The sequence below is a fragment of the Ursus americanus genome, chromosome 31 (assembly GCF_024610735.1).
Source record: "Ursus americanus isolate L20-20 chromosome 31, mUrsAme1.1.p, whole genome shotgun sequence".
NCBI lineage: Eukaryota > Metazoa > Chordata > Mammalia > Carnivora > Ursidae > Ursus > Ursus americanus.
This window is the reverse complement of record NC_142157.1, coordinates 21,838,938-21,859,705: the sequence shown is the minus strand read 5'-3', so window position 1 is coordinate 21,859,705 and position 20,768 is coordinate 21,838,938. Positions and strand designations below refer to the sequence as shown.

The following is a 20,768-nucleotide window of genomic DNA, read 5'->3' as shown; positions in this document are numbered from 1 at the left end:
TATTTTTGCACGGCAAGACTTCCTTAGATGATTTATCATAATACTGATTAGAAGGTGACATGAAGCTACCACTAAGGAAGCTCTGGTTTCCCTTTGGAATGATGGCTGGAGTGTTACCCAACAGCCTCTATGGTTCCTGACATAAAACAAAGGTCAAACTATGAATATTGATAATGATTACTAAAGAGAGGACAAAACCTTAACTTCTTAGGCTTTCATGCAACAGATCTTCTAATGATTACTAAGTGTTCATAAGCCCTTTTTATAAAAGGTGCTTGGAGTTTTAAAATGATTTATTGTCCTAAGATAAAGAAAAGTCTCCTTCCATCAAGATTTGATAAGTTTTAAGACTTGGAAAGTGATATTAGACTGCTTATTTTTAAATTCTTCATTTGTTTTTGTTTCTTATAGAAAGATAAACCTTCATTTGTTTTTGTTTCTTATAGAAAAGTCTGTATTTTAGAAACCTTATCAAGAAAGATGGTCAGTGTTCCATGGACATGTTTATTTATAAGCTACACGTATCAACATATGTAACAATGTCAATTGTTAAAAAAAAAAAAAAAAGCAATGATAGCATCAAATGCCCTTTTTTTCTGAACTCACATCAGTAAATTTGCCCTTACAGGGTTTCCCAGGATTCTTCCCAGGTTCTAATGAAATCATTCTACAGCTTCCAGGTCATCTGGTAGTTTACCACTGTCTTCCCATTAAAATCTAAACTTCTTAGCATGATCTGGACGCTGCATACCTGTCTAGCCTCCTCTTTTGACATTGTCCCTCGATTCCAATTCACTCTTCCAATTCATACCCACTACACTCATACACATACACTTTTTTCCCCAGGTAATACCCAACTACTTATCATGCCCCAGATGGGCCATAATTTCTCAATCCTAGTGCCTCTGTGTATAGTTAAAAAGCCTATCCTACCATGTCCAACCTCTGATACTCTCTCTCTTGTCCTAGATCATTCTTGTTGCTCCCTCAGGACTCACTCAGCCTAAGTATGACTCCTGCAGGAGGCTTTTACTGAGCCTGCTGGAGTGAAATGGGGGCCAGTCCGTCGGGGTGTCATCATGCTGGATAGTTCACACTATCATCACATTTATCCCAGGACACCACCTCTCACTAGACTGCATGATCTGATAGAGCCCAGGCCATAGCTTGCGTATCAGAGTACTCACAGAACCCAGACATTGCCATAACTGGCACCCACTTGGCCTCCAATAAACATCTTCTAACTGAATAGTATGAAAATGAGTAAATCTGATCTCTAAAACCAACTCCTGATTATTGTTCATTACCCTCTTCAGTGTTCTGTTGGCTCAGAACAAGATTAGCTTAAAAAGTCTTTAATAAGCCTGTACTTCTGTGTTCATCAATGCCTAAAAGAACAATTTTAAGTGGATTGTTTGACATTTAGGTCAAATGCTTACCTTGGCAACACAATGAAGTTTCCAGAATGGCCTACAGAATTCTATTTCTCTTACAAATATGTTAAATAATAGCACTAATAGTGCTACCGTCAGGCAATTATAAATACTTATTAAAGTGCCTATCATGTAGTAGGCATTCTGCTGGGTACTGAGAATACAAAATGAGTGGACATCTGTATTGTGATTTACCAGCATCCAGTACCCTTCTCTAGCAATAGTCCCAGAGTTTCTTTGGGGGATCTTACTGCACTCACTTTCTGTCAAGTGATTCAGATGCCCTCAACCCCCTACTCCTGGTCTCACTGAAAGCATGTGTCAAGCCCGAGCCAAAACTTCCAGAGTGGTTTCGGAGAGGGCAAACAACTCAAAATCAGCCAATGAGGCACAGTAAGAGGGAACACCTGACTTTTTCTTGGGCAACTAGGAAGAGATGCTTGACCTTTCTTAGAGTTTAACCATGGAGGGATGTAAGTTCAATGGCTACTACAGCCTTCTTGATGCAGTAAGGGGAGAGGGTATATAAAAACGCACCCACTGGGTGCCTGGATGGTTCAGTTGGTTAAGCCTCTGCCTTCGGCCCAGGTCATGATCCCGGAGTCTCAGGATCAAGGCCCCTGCTCAATGGGGAGTCGGCTTCTCCCTCTAGCTCTGCCCCTACCCGCTGCTGTCTGCTCTCTCTCAAATAAATAAAATCTTAAAAAAAAATGCACCCAATCCAGAAAGAACAAAACTGAGACAATCTGTCTCACAGAGAAAGAAAACTAGTTCCTGGTAACAGAATTTGAGCCCCTTGAAACTGTACCCCAAGCCTATATTTGATCTTAGTCATTACATGAGTATTTACAACTTTTACATAAACCAGTTTGGATTGTTTTCTGTTAACTTGGAAATAACAATTCTAATAGGTATTTAAGAGAACACACTTAAATATCACTTGTCACTATGAGGAAATGCATTTCAAATTCCAACTTGGCAAGCAGAACAACATGAACACCAAAAGCCTTGTGAATAAGAAATTAATTAACTACATATCCACAAAACAGAAACACTTCTCTTGATCAAATACTCCCCAAGTATCCTAAATTGAGGCAATATTTGCAGGAGTCCCAATGTGGGAGGCGAGGACTTCATTATAGGTCTAATTACTTCATCCCATACATGTATTGTAAATACAACAAATATGTAGACAGCCATCTGTAAGTTGGATCCCCAATGTCTTTTAAGGAGCATATAATATTTTCAGTTGAATGGTCTTATCAATTCTTTAAAAATTCAAGTTCTAAAAGTAAAAACAGTCAAAATAGAAATTTCAATTACAGGCAAAATACAGAATTTTATATGATCAGTTAGCATAAAATGATGCCGTACCTCACCAATAATGACAGAACTCCACACTAATCAGTTTAAGTTATCAGACTAGGAAGGTTTTATAAGATGAACACTATCTAGCATAAGCAGGAGTTCTAAAAAATGTGCCCTTCTTCACGTTGGTTGTAGTATACAGATTCAACTCTCCTATCATTAGTCCTCGCTCTTCCAATCGTGACAATTTATGCAAAGGAGACATTTGGACAATATAAGTGTAAGAATGCCATATTAAAAATGATACCCATATATATTAATGTGGAGTGATACAGATTTTTTAAATACAAAAAAAAAAAGTCACTATCCCATTAGGTAATAATCTAAGTTTTGTATAGTGTATGTGTATGTACCCATATTAAGAAAGAAAAAAACAGCAAATGTTGACAGGGGCTATCTCTTGGTGGTAGGGGGAATTTGGAGGTAATTTTTATTTCTTCCTTTAAACTTTTTTGGATTATTTGGTCTTTTTCTTAACAATAAGAATGGAATGCTTTTAAAATCAGTGAAAAGCAAACAAACATAAAACTATTTTTATCTTGGAACAAAAGAATTCAATATTTCTTTTGGTTGTGACCCTGAGAAATCACAAAGGGAAAGTATCAAGGACAGATAAGAAAGGTTTGGATACATTCTCAAAACATGCCCATTAGACTATAAGACCACACACACACACACACACACCCAGTAAACGGTTATAACTCAACACATTTTTTTGTCCCACCAACTCAGTAATAGCCAAGAAAATAAAAAATAAGAATTATACTACATTACTATAGTTCTTTAGAGATCAACAAGTATGGCATATGGCCAAAAATGTAATGAGATGAAAGCTACCTATTTACATACTTAGAATTCAAAGGATATAAATGTCTTCTCCATTTTCCCCATGACATTTAAGACCTTCCTCTTACTCTCCTAAAGGCACTACAGGTGATTAAAAACATTTATTTAAATGGTTTAAGAAGTAAGCAATACAAACACATGTGATCCAGCCTATTACAGGTTTAAACACCAAAGATTTTGTTTTACATAAATTTGCTTTAAATGAATGAGCATCTATGAATGGTTTATCACTATAAATACATCCAAACATTCTTTGTTGATATTTTCTTATAATTTAAAAGATGATAATTTCTTTTTTTTAGAGGTGATCATTTCTGATACACTCATGGAAGTCAATGAAGAAATGATATAAGCATTAGCACTCCTGATCTAATTAACTATGAATGAAAAAAAAGACTTGTAAAAATATAATTATGTTATCAATCATAAAGATCCCAAAAATTAAACTAAAAACTCCTCTCTAAATTTGTCCTGCCATTCCAAGTCCAGCTTTGCTTTATATATAGTAAATCTTTCCTTAAAGCTTATTATTTTCATCATTCTTGATTTCATTGAGTTTTAAACCCTATCCTGAATTTCTGCTATAGGCACTTCTAAAAGAATTAAGTTTAGGGGCACCTGGGTGGCTCAGTCAGTTAGGTGTCTGCCTGCCGTGGCTCAGGTCATAATCCCAGGGTTGGGCCCCACATCAGGCTCCCTGCTCAGCTGGGAGTCTGCTCCTCCCTCTCCCTCTGCCTCTCCCCCTGCTCATGCTCTCTCTCTCTCTTGATCAAGTAAAGAAAATATTTTTAAAAAATAAAAATAAAAATGAAAGAATTAAGTTTACAATTTTGCACTGAACCAGAAAGTAAAATCTGTCCTAAGACCTTCAATGATTTTATTCCTCATTTTCCTTTTCTGAGTCTCCTTCCGGCTATATATTTCTCTGCAAAACTTTTTCCATGGTATTCAACACATATTAGCTATCATTGGTTTTTTAATCAAGACTATCATAGGCACACCCTACAGAGATTCTTTATTCGGTGTGTGTATTCACAGGTTCTCAGAAAGATTTAGGATATGGATATCTAACTATCTAGCTCTTTCTCTGCTGTCTTTGAAGTTTAGCTCCACCATTTCCAGCTGTGTGACTAAGGCAAGTTACTTGACTTCACTAAGGATCATGTCTTTATCCGTAAAAGTGAGGGAATAGAGATAATAAAGTACCTATGTCATAAGGTTTTCTGAAGATTAAATTAACTAATATATATGAAGGTTACATTTGTGCTGACCATATAGTAATGACTCAATAAATTTTTGCTATGATTATTATCAAACGTCCACAGACCTTTTAAAATAAGAATAGCAAATGCTAGAAAGGACCGGTGTGACAGGAACCCTCACTGCAGGTGTACCAATGGAGGATTCAGAGTTCAAGAAAGCAGTTTGGTGTGTATCTAAAGCTTTCAAAACTGCTTGGACCTAACAATTTTATATTTGGGTACATATCTAAGGTGTGGTAGGCTCACTGTTCTCAGTGAACTCCTCCTGCCCTCACAGAAAAATTGTTCCTATCCTAATCCATGAAACCTGCAACAGTGTTACCTTACCTGGCAACAGATATGACTAAAGATTTTAAAAAGAGGAGATTATCCTACGTTATGCATGATAAGACCCAGTGTAATCACATGAAGGATGGAGGAGGGTTAGAGTCAGAGAAACAGATGAAAGAAGCAGAGGTCAGAGAGAAAGCCTGTAAGATGCTGCACTGCTGGCTTTGAAGATGGAGGAAGAAGTCACAAGCCAAGACATGCAGGTGACCTCTAGAAGCTGGAAAAGGCAAAGAAACACACCGTCCACTTGAGCTTCTAGAAGGAAACACCTCAGGCAAAACCTTGATTTTAAGACTTTTTTTTTTTTAAGATTTTATTTATTTGACAGAGAGAGAGACAGCCAGCGAGAGAAGGAACACAAGCAGGGGTAGTGGGAGAGGAAGAAGCAGGCTTCCCGCCGAGCGGGACCTCGGATTCGAGGTCCCTGGGATCACGCCCTGAGCTGAAGGCACTTAACAACGAGCCACCCAGGTGCCCCTGATTTTAAGACTTCTGACCTCCAGCATTATAAGATAATAAATGTGTGCTGCTTTAAGCCATTAAGTTTGTCGTAATGTGTTACAGAGGCATTAGGAATAACCAGTATGTAAGGCAATAACAGAGATGTGAAGAAAAGATGTATATGAAGGATAAATCCTATTTTACTTATAATAGTGAGAAATTATAAGCAACCTAAATGTCCTAAAATGTTGATTGCTTTGAACAAGTGGAACTTCCATAAAAAGGAATATCATACAACCATTAAAAACCAAGTTTACAAATATATTTAATAACGAGAAAAACTTCAAAATATTCTCAGTGAAAAAAGAAAGCTATAATTTATTTTAATGTTAATGAACACCTGTCAAATAAAGATTGAAAAGATATAATACAAATTCTCATCAGTGTTTGTCCCTGCATGAACAGCATGTATAACTTTTATTCTGAACTGTTCTTCTTCATTTGTGCTGCATCAGTATTTCCCAGTAAACCATAATCTCAAGAATATAGCTGTCTTGTTACTGCTGTATCCCCATTGTGCAGCAAAGTAACTGACACAGAAACCACTCAAAAATTACATGCTGAATGAATAAATGAGTATGTTTTCAGTATTTCCTAATGTTTTCCACCCTTGGGACTTCTGGGATTCCAGCAGAGTTATGGTTCCCATGTCCAAATAGTCCCCTTTCTTAATACAGTGAGAGATAAATCTTGGCAAATCCACTATGAATGCCTTGATGATTAATGTGTGCAATCATGCTGTTGGATTGGATGGATGGCAAACAGCTTAAAAGTGCAACATTACTCTATTAATCGGGTGAGATGACAAAGCATTTCCCAGTTTTTAAGCAAATGTATTATATAGTTAAAAATAAAAACAACAATATGTGTAAAAATATTTTTAACTATTCAGCTTCACTAGTAGTAAAAAATTAACAATTTCACATAGTAAACTATATAGTTTTAAATATTATATTGGCATATTTATGGTCACACAAACATTATTGGATGTAAACTGGTATATCCTTTTTAAAAAGTAACTTGAGGGGCTCCTAGGTGGTGCAGTCAGTTAAGCATCCAACTCTTGATTTTGGCTGAGGTCATGATCTCAGGGTCGTGAGATCGAGCCCCGCCCTCCCCAGTCGGGCTCTACGCTCAGCATGGAGTCTACTTCAGATTCTCTCTCCCTCTGCCTCTGCCCCTCCACCTTGTTCTCTCTCTCTCTCAAATAATTATATCTTTTAAAAAATAAATATAAAAAGTAACTTGACAATTATCATCAGTCTTTAAAATGTTCATGCTCTATAACTTACTCTCTCATTCAACAAATATTGAGCATCTACTATGCAACAAGCACCATTCTAGGTGCCAAAGGTATAACAGTGAACAAAACAGAATGAAACAAAAAAATCCCCACACTCATGGAGCCTACATTGTAGAAGGGGAGGCAGTCATTTTAAAACATAAGCAAGTAAGGGGCTCCTGAGTGGCTCAGTCGGGTAAGTGTCCAACTCTTGATTTCAGCTGAGGTCATGACCTCAGGGTCGTGAGATCAAGCCCCACATCAGGCTCTGTGGGGAGTCTGCTTGAAGATTCTCTCCTTCTCCTTCTGCCCCTCCCCCCCACTCACTTTCTCTCTCTTTCTAAAATAACTAAATCTTAAAAAAATATATAAACAAGTAAAATATTTAGTATGGTAGGCAGTAGTAAGTGCTGAGGGGAAGAATAAATCAGAAAGGAGGATAGGGAGGCAGAGCAGAGACAATAATTTTTGATAGTGGCCAGGGAAGCCCTGAGAAAGTGACATCTGAATAAAGACAAGGGACTAGTCATGTGTCTATCTGGGGGACAGCATTCCAGGCAGAGGAAACAGCAAGTGCAATGGCACTGAAGCAGGAATGTTCTTGGTGTGTTTAAGGACAGCAAGGAGCTCTCTATCCCTACTCCTCTCCCCAGGAGCTAACATTGATAACAGGACAATGTGCATCCTTGCTGGCCTTTTACTATGTCCAAACTCATATACGTGATACACAGACACACAGTCTCTATATATACAATATATATCCAAATATACATTGTATATTTGACAAATACAAGACAACTAGAATGAAAGTCAATACCCATTCTCAGCAAGAGAATATCCAAAATCAGATGTATGGTCATTTTCATTATATAGATGATGAAAAAGATACAGCTGAAATATTCAAATGACTTCATATTATATACTTTCTTAACTTAGTTATACAAATATATTTTAAATAGCACTATCTTATTATGTCCATCTAGAAATATTGCATTTTCCACTCGAATTTCATGGAATAATTTTATTTGACTTTCTCGCATGCATCTTTGAAAGATTCTCACAAGAATCTTTATCATCAATAGTCACTTTTTAAGTCATCGAACACAGTTTTCAAGAGCACAACTTCCCTTCAGTCAAAGTTACTTGAGAGTTAGCACTTTTTGAGTTCGTGAATGCGTGGAAACATTATACCAACCACAAATGCCCATTAACTATTTGTGATCTCCACAAAGTAACCCTTCCATATTACTCTGTAAAGTAATTTTCAGAAGGTTTGTTTACAATGATATCTAACCCCTGTAACTGCAACGTCATCCCTCTAAAACTTATTTCTAAATATTTAAATTCACCTGTATGGCTTTTCATCAATTCCATCAAGTGACCCTAATAAGCACCCAACACTGGTATTACCTTTTTCAGGCTAATGTAACTTATCTAAGCAACATTTTACTACTTTGCAGTCCAAAATATAGTAAACTGAGGAATATGAAGATCCTTCATTAAAACTAAAATATAAGGCTATATATTCTCTTTTTTGAAGTATAACTTGTTTGAGAAAAATGAATGTATTGTATTTAAGAATGTATGACAAATATGTCACTAAAGGCATATGTATATGTGTTTGGGCTTTGTTTTTTGGTTTTCTTTTAAACAATGGAATCATAGCCCTTTGATTTTTACAATCACAGGAGAGATGTAAAAGACGATCTCTTCACAGAAGCAGAACTCTGGATTTTAAGTAGGTTTTCCTTGCCAAATACTAAACATGCCAACCCACAAAACAATCTAGAAAATGATAGATTCACATCTTTTCCTCCAAGCCATGGTCACCAACATTCTGACATTTCAAAATTAACTGAGAGAAACCTCACTGGATGGAGAGCAAGGTACAGATAAATGGTCAGTATTGCGTCAAATCAATAAAGACTGCCATTAAGTCTAAATAGTCAAAGAATATAATTTAAACAATTGACTCAGCAACAATAACCACAAAGTAAATTGAAGCCACAGAAATAAAATGCGTTCTGAAGAAGCACAGAAATCACTCTGGTACTTTATCATCTAAATCCTAGGGTTTTCAGGAAAAATATAAGCAAGGCAAAACTACTTACTTAGTATCTCTAATTTGATCTATGAAAGTTCAAAGTATAACTAGATTGTATAACTATAAATTCTTTGTATTATGGGTTCTTTCTGGACCCAAATTCTCCAATAATTAAGGAATGTGCCAAAGCCTATGAGGGTCGTGTATATGCTAAAAGACTCAGCCACTTGTTTCTTAAATTAAGCCTCACTCATTAAGTACTAAGGGATTATTAGATTCACTATTGTGTTTGAACAAAAACACTAACGGATGCTAAAGAGCTCCTGTGACTGACTCTCTGATGGAGCTGTTTTACTTTAGTCCAGGGGGTTTTGCTCAGTTTGTCGTGATCTGAAGTCCTAGAATGAAAAGAATTAGTGGATAACCATAAAATCAACTATTGGTCCAGGTAAAGTAATGGTATTTACAGCATTTTTTTTTTTAAATCTCAAGTACATTCTACCTATTTTCCAAAACTGAGATGCAATTTTTTTTGCTTTTAGGCAGGGTGAGAGCTGATTGGCACTATTTCTGAAAAGCACTTTTTAGGGAATATTCCTGATAATCTTCCATGGGCAAAGCAAAGAGCCAAAAGAAATCCTAAAAAGGCTCTAGACACTGAATACCAAATTCTACGTGCAATCTTAATCTCCCTATTTTATGATAATAATCCTTCTGTAATTACTTACAGATTTACTATCACATATCAACCTCTCCTTTGCAATTTTCCATACAAGGAGGTAGTATTTCTTGAGAGGAATAAAAGAGTAAAAAATAAAACACTTGAACTTCATTATTTTCACCAAAGCTCATTTTAACATATGATTAAAATTCTATACTGAGTTAGAACCAACTTATTCCCAACACACTTGATTATTTTGAGGAAATTTCATGTTTTATCATACAGTACAAAAAAAATCTGTTATCTATTAAAATGTCACATATAATCATGCATACAAAAACCCTTCATGATTCTACTTACTTGGCCACTCTCCAACACACACACACACACACACACACACACACACACACACACACACGGACATGGACACATACATGCACATACATACACATTTATCTCCTACATGATACCTATGAACAGCCTTCAAAACACTCCCCATAGACCACACTTCGGGAAACACTGACTTAGCTCATCCTCCCAAAGAAAAATGGTCTTTGTGATTCAGACTTAATACCTAAGTTTAAACTTATCACAGTACAATGGTATCTACTTCGAGTTATACTATTTCATAGCAAACATGACCCTAGTTCACTTATTCACTTGTACATTCGTCCAACAAATATGTATAAGCAATGTTCTAGACAATGTCTATCTTATTATGGAACTTATATCCTAGTGGGGCGGGGGAGACAAACAATAAATAAATAAGTACATAATATGTCTAATAAGGAAAGTATTATGGGAAAAAAACAAAACAGAGTAAACCAGATAGTATAGAAGGGATTGGTTCTATTTTTATATAGGTTGGTTAGAGAATATCTCAATAGCAAAAACCTCAAGGAAACGAAGGAGCAGGCAGATACCTGGAAGAACTTTCTAGAACAGAAGGAAAAGATACTGCAAAGGCCTAGAGATGGGAGCATGCTTATTTTGTAAAAGGAACAGCAAGGAGACTGGTATTATAGACTGAATGTGCCCCCCAAAATTCTTATGTCGAAACTCTACCTCCCAATGTACTGGTATTATGAAATGGGGGCCTTTGGGAGGTAACTGGGATTAGAATTAGATGAAGTCATGAAGGTGGGTCCTGATGAATAGGATGAGTGCCCTTCTAAGAGTCATGAGAGAGCTCACCTCCTCTCTCTGCTCTCAGCCATGTGAAGACAAAGGCGAAGTCAGCACTCTGAAACCTGGAACAGGGCCCTCACCAGAATTCAACCACACTGTCATCCTGATCTCAAACTTCCCAGCCTCCAGAAGTCTGAGAAATAAATGTCTGTGGTTTATAAGCCACCCAGTCTATGGTACTCTGTTACAGCAGCACAAACCTACTATGACATCCAGCAAGGCTGGAATGAAGAAAGCAAGGGGACAGTCGCACAAGAAATGTGCTCAGGGAGGGAAAGGGGCTGGCTCTAGCCCAACTGGGGCTGGAGGACTTAAGATTTCACTGAGTGATATGAGAAACCTCTCGGAAGTTTTAATCAGAGGAATGACTTATCTAATGCATTTCTAAAGGATCACACTGACACTAGAGGAGTCAAAATAAACTAGAGGAGACAGAGAGAAGCCAGGAGACCAGTACAAAGGCTACTGCAATAATGCTTTGCCCAGGTTTCCTAAGAAAGAACCCAAGGCAAAGCTTAGCTACAGATGCTCTCTCTGGAAGGCAAAACCCCAAAGTAGCAAGAGGAAGGGGTAGTGAGGCAGGAAGGAGGGAAAGCATAAAAAAAGCAGTACGTTATTAAACTGGTCACAGCTTCACCAGAAAACACTCTCCACAGTGGCAGGAGGAGGGATGTATGGAAGGCTACAGAAGCCCTGCAGTAATGATACTATTTGGTCTAAAGCAACACTTGCCATTTCCCCACATGTACGTGAGCAGGGAGCAGTGGTATGGGGAGGGAGAGAGAGGGTGTATCTGCTGACTCCTTCCTCATCATGTCTCTTCCTGATCAGAAGTCATCCCATGAAGCACGTGTAGAACACTCCTGTGGTTCTCCTTTACTCACCCACTACTACATACTCACAGCACTTCTGACACCAGATGGATATCCACAGTTCACTTTAACTCCGACAAACCAAAGTTGGCCAAGACCCCTTAAGAGCTCAGACCCGTAAGACTGCTCCAAGTCTGACACCAACCGCAAGTAATACCTACACGCTCCGGGTAGCCTACAACTTCTGTTCCATTTGGCTGCAAATCAAAAGATCCTACAACCCCGTCTTGGATTCCATCATTTGCTAAAACAGCTCACAGAACTCACAGCAACACTTAAAGTCTGACAGTTTATTCTATAATAAAGGACACAGACCAACGGCCAGATGAAGAGCTACATAGGGCAATGTCTGGAAGAGTCCCGAGCACAGAAGCTTCTGTCCCCATGGAGCTGGGGTGCACCATCCTTATGACATTTGGATGTGCTTACCAACCCAGTTGTTCTCTGAACCCTATGCTTTTAGGATTTTTATGGAGGTTCCATCACATAAGCATGATCAACCATCAACTTAATCTCTAGCCCCTCTCCTTCCCAGACAGTAGGGGGTAGGGCTGAAAGTTCCTAATTACCCTCCATCTGTCTAGTAAGCAGCCCCCATCCTGAAGCAATCCAAGAGCAGATCAAGAGTTGCCTCATCAGAGCAAAAGACACTCCTGCCACCTAGAAAATTCCAAGGGATTTAAGAGCTCTGTGTCAGGAACCAGGGTCAAAGACCACATCTGAGAACAAAAGAGGCCCCTAGTGCTCTTATCACTTCGGAAATTATAAGGATTTTAGGAGCTCTGTGCCAGGAACTGGGGGCAGGGGCCAACATACGTGTATTTTCTATTACTGTGCAGGCCTGACTCTTGCTCTCCTCTCCACTTAGGGTTGTGTTATCCAACCCCTCCAGACAGCCGCTGGAGCCACATTTCAGTCCCGTCACTGGGGGTGGCCTGAGCATGTTATGAAGCATGGACTGGCAGTGTTACGGGATGAGGCAACAATAGCAGAGTTGGGGGACTACACTGAACAAGCAGCTCAGGGCCCAGGAGGCAGGTGGGGCCAAGTGAATCTGGGGTAGCACATAAATGAAGTCTGACAAAACAGGAGCAAGATTAGGGATGAGGTGGTAAAGATGAGGACAGAGAGGAATGATAGAATTATAAAGAGAGTTTGAAGGGGGATCCATGGAATTTGCTCAAGTGAGTAAAAGAGAATAAACACAGATGACTCCAAGACTTGGGGGTGGGCCCCTGGAAGAATGGAGACACCTGTCGCTGGGAGGAGGAAGGCTATAACAGCATTATGTTTTGAAGGGGTGAGGAGAACCAGGAGTTCAGTTTTGTACACTTCTAGAAAAAAACAGAGATAATGAGAACATTAACAAATCTGGCTTTATAGAAAAACTACAGAGAAGCTTACTTTGGAGCTGGTCAGTGCTGTCAGCATCATCAAAGGTGATGCACACTGGTCCATGTGTGGAGCCCTGGCACTTCTCATTCGCCCACTCACTGGTCACGGCACTTCTCCCACAGCTCCCTCAGCGCCCTCCCATTGCCCAGTAGGCATTTTCCAACACACGCTCTAAGGAACGTTATTTTACAGGATGCTAATAAGTGTGATCCCCTTCCCCACTCAAAAAAAAAAGGCATATTCATGGCTCAAATATATATGGGAAGTGTGGATTTAAACACACAGCACCTTTTTTGCAGGGCTTCTCACCACTTTTGGTATATTAATGTGTCCTGAGACTCTCATGGGATAATATCATACAAAGAGTTTCTGAAACTTATTTGACCATCAAAGCAAACTTATTAATACCCCTGAGAAGACTATTACATAGGATACCAGCCAGGAAATGGCAAGTAACCCAAGAATTCATTTTAGTCCTTAATTCACTTGGTTTGTAATACCCAATCATTCCTTGAAATCCTCTCCTCCCTTTATCTTCGTGACATGGTGTTCTTTTGGTTCTCCTTGCTAATTTTTCCTGCTCAGTTTCCCTCTGTGAATACTATTTCTCTACCCAGTCCCACAATGTCACTGTTCCACAGTATTCCATACTGTTGGTGCTCTTCTCTACACTCAACACATATACAGAAACAAATCTTTCTCTCTAATCCTATCGATCCCCCCTGACCAAAATGCATAAGCAGCTGCCTATTTGGCACTTCCATGGGTCATATGGACAACTCAAACTCTGTAACTCTAAAATGGATCCTATTATTTCTCCCCTACCTTGATTTAGGACTATCCCATTTGATAAATTACCCAAGTCAGAAATCTAGGTAACTAACACCCAAATGACTGCGAGGTTTTGCTGATTTTTAGATCCCACATATAACCTGAGCCATCTTCTCCATTCATCGACCCTGCCTAAATTCATTATCTCTGAACACTAATGTCCTAACTGTCCACCATGCCTCTATACCCTACTCCCCGCCACTACCATCTTATGGTCACACGGTACAATTTCTAGAACCTAATCGATAGGGTCTTTATATTTGCTAACTAGACCTAGGAGATAGAAATCCAAACACCTTATCAGGTTGTATGGCATTTCATGATTCAGTACCTCATAAACATCTACTTTTTTGTAGCACTTATATTGCAGTAATATTTTAATACCTGTAGATCTCCATGCTTATATAGACCAAGCTATTTCATGTCTGTGTATATACAGGAAGTTCCTTTCTGCCTGGTATAATCTTTCCTTTCTTGACTACCTGAAAAACTCTGTCATCTTCCAAAATCCTGCATGGAAAAAATATCGTAACAAAACTGAACAGCAAATCACTAATTATAAAAAAGAACATACCAATGACAACATGAACAAGTCACAAAATAAATACAAATAAGTATATGAAAATGTTCTACTTGCTAAGTAACATCAGCAGTATTACTTACACACTATATACTATGTACTAGCTCTGTGTATACAGTTTCATTAAATCCTCCTACCAAACCTGTTAGGTTAGTAGTAGTAATCCGATTTTATCAATAAGGACATCCCATACAATTAAGTGAGGAAAGCTAGTTACAAAACAACGTGGGGAAAAAGAAAAGGAGCTAAGATGTACCAAGACCTACACTATATTTCATACATCAACTGTTTCAGTTAACATTCACAACACCCTATAAGAAGGTATTACGGTATCCATCTCACAGATAGGGTATCCGGGCTCAGAAAGTCAAACAGCTTTCTAGTACTCACAAAGCTAATATCTGCCAGTTCTGCCTTACTCCTAAATAATGGTATTAATTCTATCACTCAGAGAAATAGATGCAGTAATTCCAAAATCACTGAATAGGAGGCCAGGGAAATGAACACAAAGTAGATCCAGGTTAGGAGATCTATTCCCTCATGGATGAGTAAGCTTTCTAGAGAATCAAGAGGCCAGAACAGAATTTTCTGCTCTCTTCATTGCCCTTCTCTTTTACCTCTTCATACATATTCATTCCATATCATCTTCTGTGGCTACAAATAATTCTTTCCTTCACTGATCTATTCCTGCGTAATTCAGATCTAGTCTGAAAGCTCTTTGACAACTTTGAATATTTAATCATCAGTTTCTTCTAAAGCCACTTTTAACATGTAATAACTTTCTATAACTTTACAGTTTTTGATAATAGCCGCCCACATTTACTGAGCATGTACCGCATTCCAAACACTATTGACATGCTTTATTTTTATTTATTTATAATATTCACACTTTCCCTTCCAGGTAAATACTATTATAGAAAAGGAAACTGAGGCACAGAAAGTTTAATTTTTGCCCAAGTTCACAAAGCTGGGAAGTACCAGGCCTTCCGACAATATAACTGTGCTCTTAACTGGGAGATGAAATGACCTCTCCCTGAAGCCGTCCCACATAAACACTGTCTGCCGTTACTGTGTCACAGTGCTACAAACATAATGATTTCAGACCAAGCTACTATGAAGACAAACCATCATATTTCCAATTATTCGACAGACCAAATGATTGTCAGAGGCAGTTTAAGTATCAAATATTAAAAGAATGAGATAACACTTGCAAAATCGAAAAACCGTGACATCTGAAAGATTCCTAAAAGCATTTGGCATGTGAGTGTATGTGTTCCCCCTACTGATGTTTCTTCCAAGTGAGTGGTTTCTATTCATTTTAAACTCCTCACCCATCATACTATCTCTTTACTTCTTCCATGGAAGGCAGAGTGACTTCTCTAATCAGCTAATTTGTGAAAAATAAACTAGGCACGCTTGCTCAGCTCCACCAGTCCTCCTCTTGGGGATAAGCTACCCACAGGTAACATGTGTTCTGCTTGCATCTCCAGCTGTGCCTAAAAGGTATGCTGCCTAATTGTCTGGTTGAATATTAGCTGACCCATCTGGTCCTCTCACTAAGCCAATCCTCCAACTCAGCCTTTATTAGTAATAAAAATCATACAAATTTGTATTTCCTATTTGCCTTACTCTTCTGTTTTCTTTCTCCCTATTCGGAATTATGAAGAGGGGTACTATTTACTGAGCCTCCAAAAGCCCCCATAGGTCATAATACAAATTAAACTGGTCCTCTACACATTAGGACAGGGTAAGTAATCTGATCTATGGATCATAGTAATACTCTGCAGTGAAGTAAGCATTTTCACCACAGAAAAGAGAGGTAATTCTATCATCCAATGGAAAGTGAGGGTTCTCGTTTGTTAAATATATAAAATCCAGCCTACATATTTCATCTTTGCATTTCAAGTTTGGAAAAAATAATCTAATAACTCTTATGGCTAATGAAAACAAAGGATACATATTTTCAAATGGGACAAATTTTTACCTCACTTCACTTTAAATCTAGCAACAAGTCATACAAGAATAACTATGGGAAAAGAGGCTTCTGAAGAGGTCATTTTAACAATCCCAAAGAAACTATATTTTAAAAAAAATTAAGCAGTTCAAATTCTAGCTCCTTACAACTGATGTTCCCAAAACATCCCCAGGTGACATTCAAATCTACATTTAATCATAATATACTTGCCTGATTCAATTAAAGCACACCTAATTACAAGGTGGTTTAGTAGGATCTCAAGTTGGCATATAAGTCATTGAGAAATAAAGATAAAAGAAATTCAGAAAATAAGGAGTGACAAATCGCTTGACATTTTAACAGAAAATATTAAGGCTGAATGATTCCTACTAAATATGATTGTTAAATGACTAAAACTCAAAATCAATACCTTAAAAGACCTTTAGAAATTATTTGGTGGGGGGCGCCTGGGTAGCACAGCGGTTAAGCGTCTGCCTTCGGCTCAGGGCGTGATCCCGGCGTTGTGGGATGGAGCCCGACATCAGGCTCCTCCGCTATGAGCCTGCTTCTTCCTCTCCCACTCCCCCTGCTTGTGTTCCCTCTCTCTCTGGCTGTCTCTATCTCTGTCAAATAAATAAATAAAATCTTAAAAAAAAAAAAAAATTATTTGGTGGGGCAGGCCTTTTACTTTTAAGGATGTCTCAGTAGTTAACCATATATATGATAGTAATCAGCTAGAGCTTTCTTTATTCACTACCTTACAACACATTTTACTCTTTCTCTGATATTATACTTTATGAGAAAAACAAAATCTTACGTGCTACCCATTTATATCCACAGGTGCCTTGCAGGCCCCACAAATATAAAACTCATGAAACTACTTCTACTGCTTTATGAAAGGAGTTACTTTCACTTGGAAGAATCTCATTACCCAAGACTTTATAGACTGTGCAGGCATAAATAATATCAAAAAAGGAGTAAGTGCTTCCTATACAGGGCAACATGTATTAAATAACGTGAAAGATATGTTATACTTGTGGCCATCTAGAATCTTTGCCCATGTTTTCTATGTTTGAAAATTCTGCCATATTTTGAGTCCCTTCTTTCCAAAGCAGAAGCCAGCAATCACTCTCCCAGCTTCCTTTGCTGGCAATGGGATCTAATGTCCACCAATCAACTGCATCCATATACTACTTTAATTCGGAAGTAGCAACATGAGGCAGCAAATGAAAAATCGATCATTTTTGTGACAGAAATGGTGGAAGCATCCACCCTTCAGAGGAAAACAGGGATGGCACTTCCCATATCTGGCCCCCAGCATCATAGGTGAAAGCTGTGATGTTAGTATGAAGCTCTGTGGGGGCAGGGCCCAGAGTGTGGTTTGAGCAGTGCTCCTGCTCACCTTACCTGTTTGTTGGGTGTCCTGTAGATTCTGTGAGCTTCCAAATGTCCTTTAATACACACACACACATTTTTCTGCTGAGGTTAGCTAGAGAATAGATTATTGGTTTGCAACTAAGAGTTTTGTATTATACAAAAATTGGGGCTGAGCAAACTGTGCTTTTATCAACATAATGGTAGAATGATTACTAACTCAATAATAAACTCAGCAGTCATCTACAGACAGCCAGTCCCCCTGTGCTAGAAGCTATACAGGAACAAAAAGGAAGGGAAAGGAAGGCAGCAGAGACCAGATCTCCTAGGCAGAGAAAGGCAGGACTGTGATTTGAATCTCAAAGGGAAGCCATTTAAGCAGGGAAGTGAGTGACATGATCCATTTCACTGTGCAAAACATTGTTCTCTTCCTATGTGGAGAAAGGGTGGAGCAGGAAAGCAAAGTAGAAACAGGGGAGCAATTGGGAAACTATTTTAATAAAGTTTAGATTCACGATGTAGCTGTGGCAACAGAAATATGTGTACAAATTCAGGTTGCACTGGCCCACAGGAGAGAAGATACTTAACTGTTTCATTAACCAAAAAAATGCAAGTTAAATTATATAATTTTCCCAATCAAATTAGCAAAAGTTAAAAATGGCTAATACAAGTCCTGATGAATAGTAGTTGAGAGAGGCACTCACAAACCTCTGAAAAGCAATTTGCTCTATTACCTATCAAGTCTTTAAAAAAGTATCATAATTTTTGACTTAATAACTAGCACATAGTCTCATATTGTTAAATGAATTAATTCAACTTTTAGAAAACACAGTTAAAGAGAAAATTAGGGTTTATGCTCAAGGCTGTAATTGTAGCACATTTATACTTGCAAAACATTGGGGTGTAATCTAATGTTCAACCCTTAGGGAATGGTTGAATTATAGCTTATGATAACAGTACTAACCAAACTTTAAAATCATGTTCATTAAGTGGTTTCAAGATAAGGGAAAATATGCTGACATTATAAAATCTTATAAAATTAACAAAGAACAAAAAGGACTAGCATTTCTTTCTTTTTTTTTTTTTTAAGTTTAATTTATTTATTTAAGTAATCTCTACACCCAACATGGGACTGGAACCCATGACCCTGAAATCAAGAGTCCCATGGTCTTCCGACTGAACCAGCCAGGCGCCCCTAGAATTTTCTTTTGTTTTCTTGCTGGTTAAGTTTTGATAAGAGAACTGAATGTGGAGAGCCAGCAAATGACTGGTAATAAAAATTTAATAATCACTACCCTAGTCTACAATCAAAACTCAATACATATGCTCAGAAAACTTATGTTCAGTTGATTATATATTGTCTGTCTTACACTATTAGTTTTTTGTTGCCCTTGGTACTAAAAAAAAAAAAAAAAAAAAGGAAGCAGGCAAGTTTCAGTGTTGTGGTTGTCATAGCAATTTAAGAATAAACACGCATGTTCAGAGTCTATTTGTCACTCTGTATCTCCAAGCACCTAGACCTAGACAGTAACTGGCACAGAACAGGAGCTCAAGAAATATTTTTGAGCGAACATCACCGAAAATAAACCTTTCAGTTCCAGCTTATCACCAAAGAAATTTAAAACCTCAAAATGAAAGAGGTACATAAAACAGTGATAGTAATAATTTATGTTTTGAATGGCTACAGTGTATGAGACACTATCAAACATTTTGCCCGCCTTATCTTTGATCTTCATAATAATCCTCTGAAAAATTTACTTTTCCCATTTTTAAACCAGGAAACAGGTTCAAAGTGTTAAGGAACTAACCCAAGGTCACAACTAAGTTTCAACTCAGCTTTTCTGGCGCCTAAATTTACCTAGACAAGACAGGCTGTTTCTTTTCCATGATCCGAAAGGAACAGGCTTATCGTCAACGCTCGCTCTCCCCAGTCATTTAGGCTTTCCTAACTTCTACCTGGCACTGTAGGTATCCCGGTGAAGATCCATTCCTCACCCGCCAAGCCCCCCAGCAACCTCCCCTCCCCGCCGCGACTTCCTCGAGGGTAAAGAAGCAGGTGTCCACGCCTCTAGGTGGCAGCCACACTTAGAACTGGGGACTAGCCCCAGCCAGGGGCTCGCCCATCCCCCTCCGCCGGTACCATCTTAGTTTGCCTTTCCAGCCTCGCCTCCCCGGATCAGGACTCACACACTGATTCCACACAAACCCCGCGCCCGCCCTCCGGACAAGCCTCGGGGCGGGAGGAAGGGAGTCTCCGCCCGGAGCCGCCAGGCGGGGACTGCGCGCTAGGGCGGTTTCCATGACAACCGAGCGCCCCCCCACCCCCCCCCCACACCCCGCGTTCCTGTCTCCGCCCCCGGCTCCTCGCCACTTGGCCCCGCCCCAGCGCCCAAGCTGGGACCAGCCCCAAGGCGCGAAAGGAGAGAGAGACGGGGTGTGCTCGCTCACCTCTCAGCGCCTGGTGCATGCCTCCAATGCCGCTATACAGCTCCAGGACGCGCAGGGGCTCCATGCCCACGACGCCGCCGCCGCCGCCTCCGAGCTAGGCCTGCCCGTTCCCATCTCGCTTCTTCCTCCGCCCGCCCTGCTCCCTCGCCTCTGGTTCCGCGGCTTTTCAGTTCCCCCTCTCCTGCCGCCCCGGCTCAGAGAGCCTCTAGCAACGTGGGGCCCCGGGACTGGCAGGGGTCAGCGAGGGGACAACGGGCACAAAACAATACGGCCTCCCAAGTGAATAGCAGCCTGATTTACGCTCCATCTACCTTCTAGAGTGCATTCAGGGGCCTTGGAAGGAAAAACGAGTCCGAAGCTCGGGAGAGGGGCGAAATCTACCTTTTGCCCCAAAGTGAA

At 39.3% G+C, this 20,768-nt stretch overlaps 1 protein-coding gene across 5 annotated transcripts in view; it reads right to left on the bottom strand.

Annotated features, from left to right (window-relative positions):
* The window catches only part of TRDMT1 (tRNA aspartic acid methyltransferase 1), a 62,907-nt gene that overhangs the window by 41,778 nt on the left and 361 nt on the right, over positions 1-20,768 (bottom strand). For 3 of the 5 annotated variants that reach the window (XR_006777740.2, XR_006777741.2, XM_045787651.2), the window contains exon 1: positions 20,370-20,521. The exons of 1 other annotated variant lie outside the window; for it this stretch is intronic. Coding sequence is in view for 1 of the 4 variants with exons in the window: in XM_045787651.2 (XP_045643607.1) it covers positions 20,370-20,433 (64 nt within the window). In the remaining 3 variants the exon portion in view is untranslated. Of the gene's footprint in view, positions 1-20,369; positions 20,522-20,768 lie in introns of those variants that run through there. One more of the 5 variants, XM_045787687.2, reaches the window with a different exon arrangement.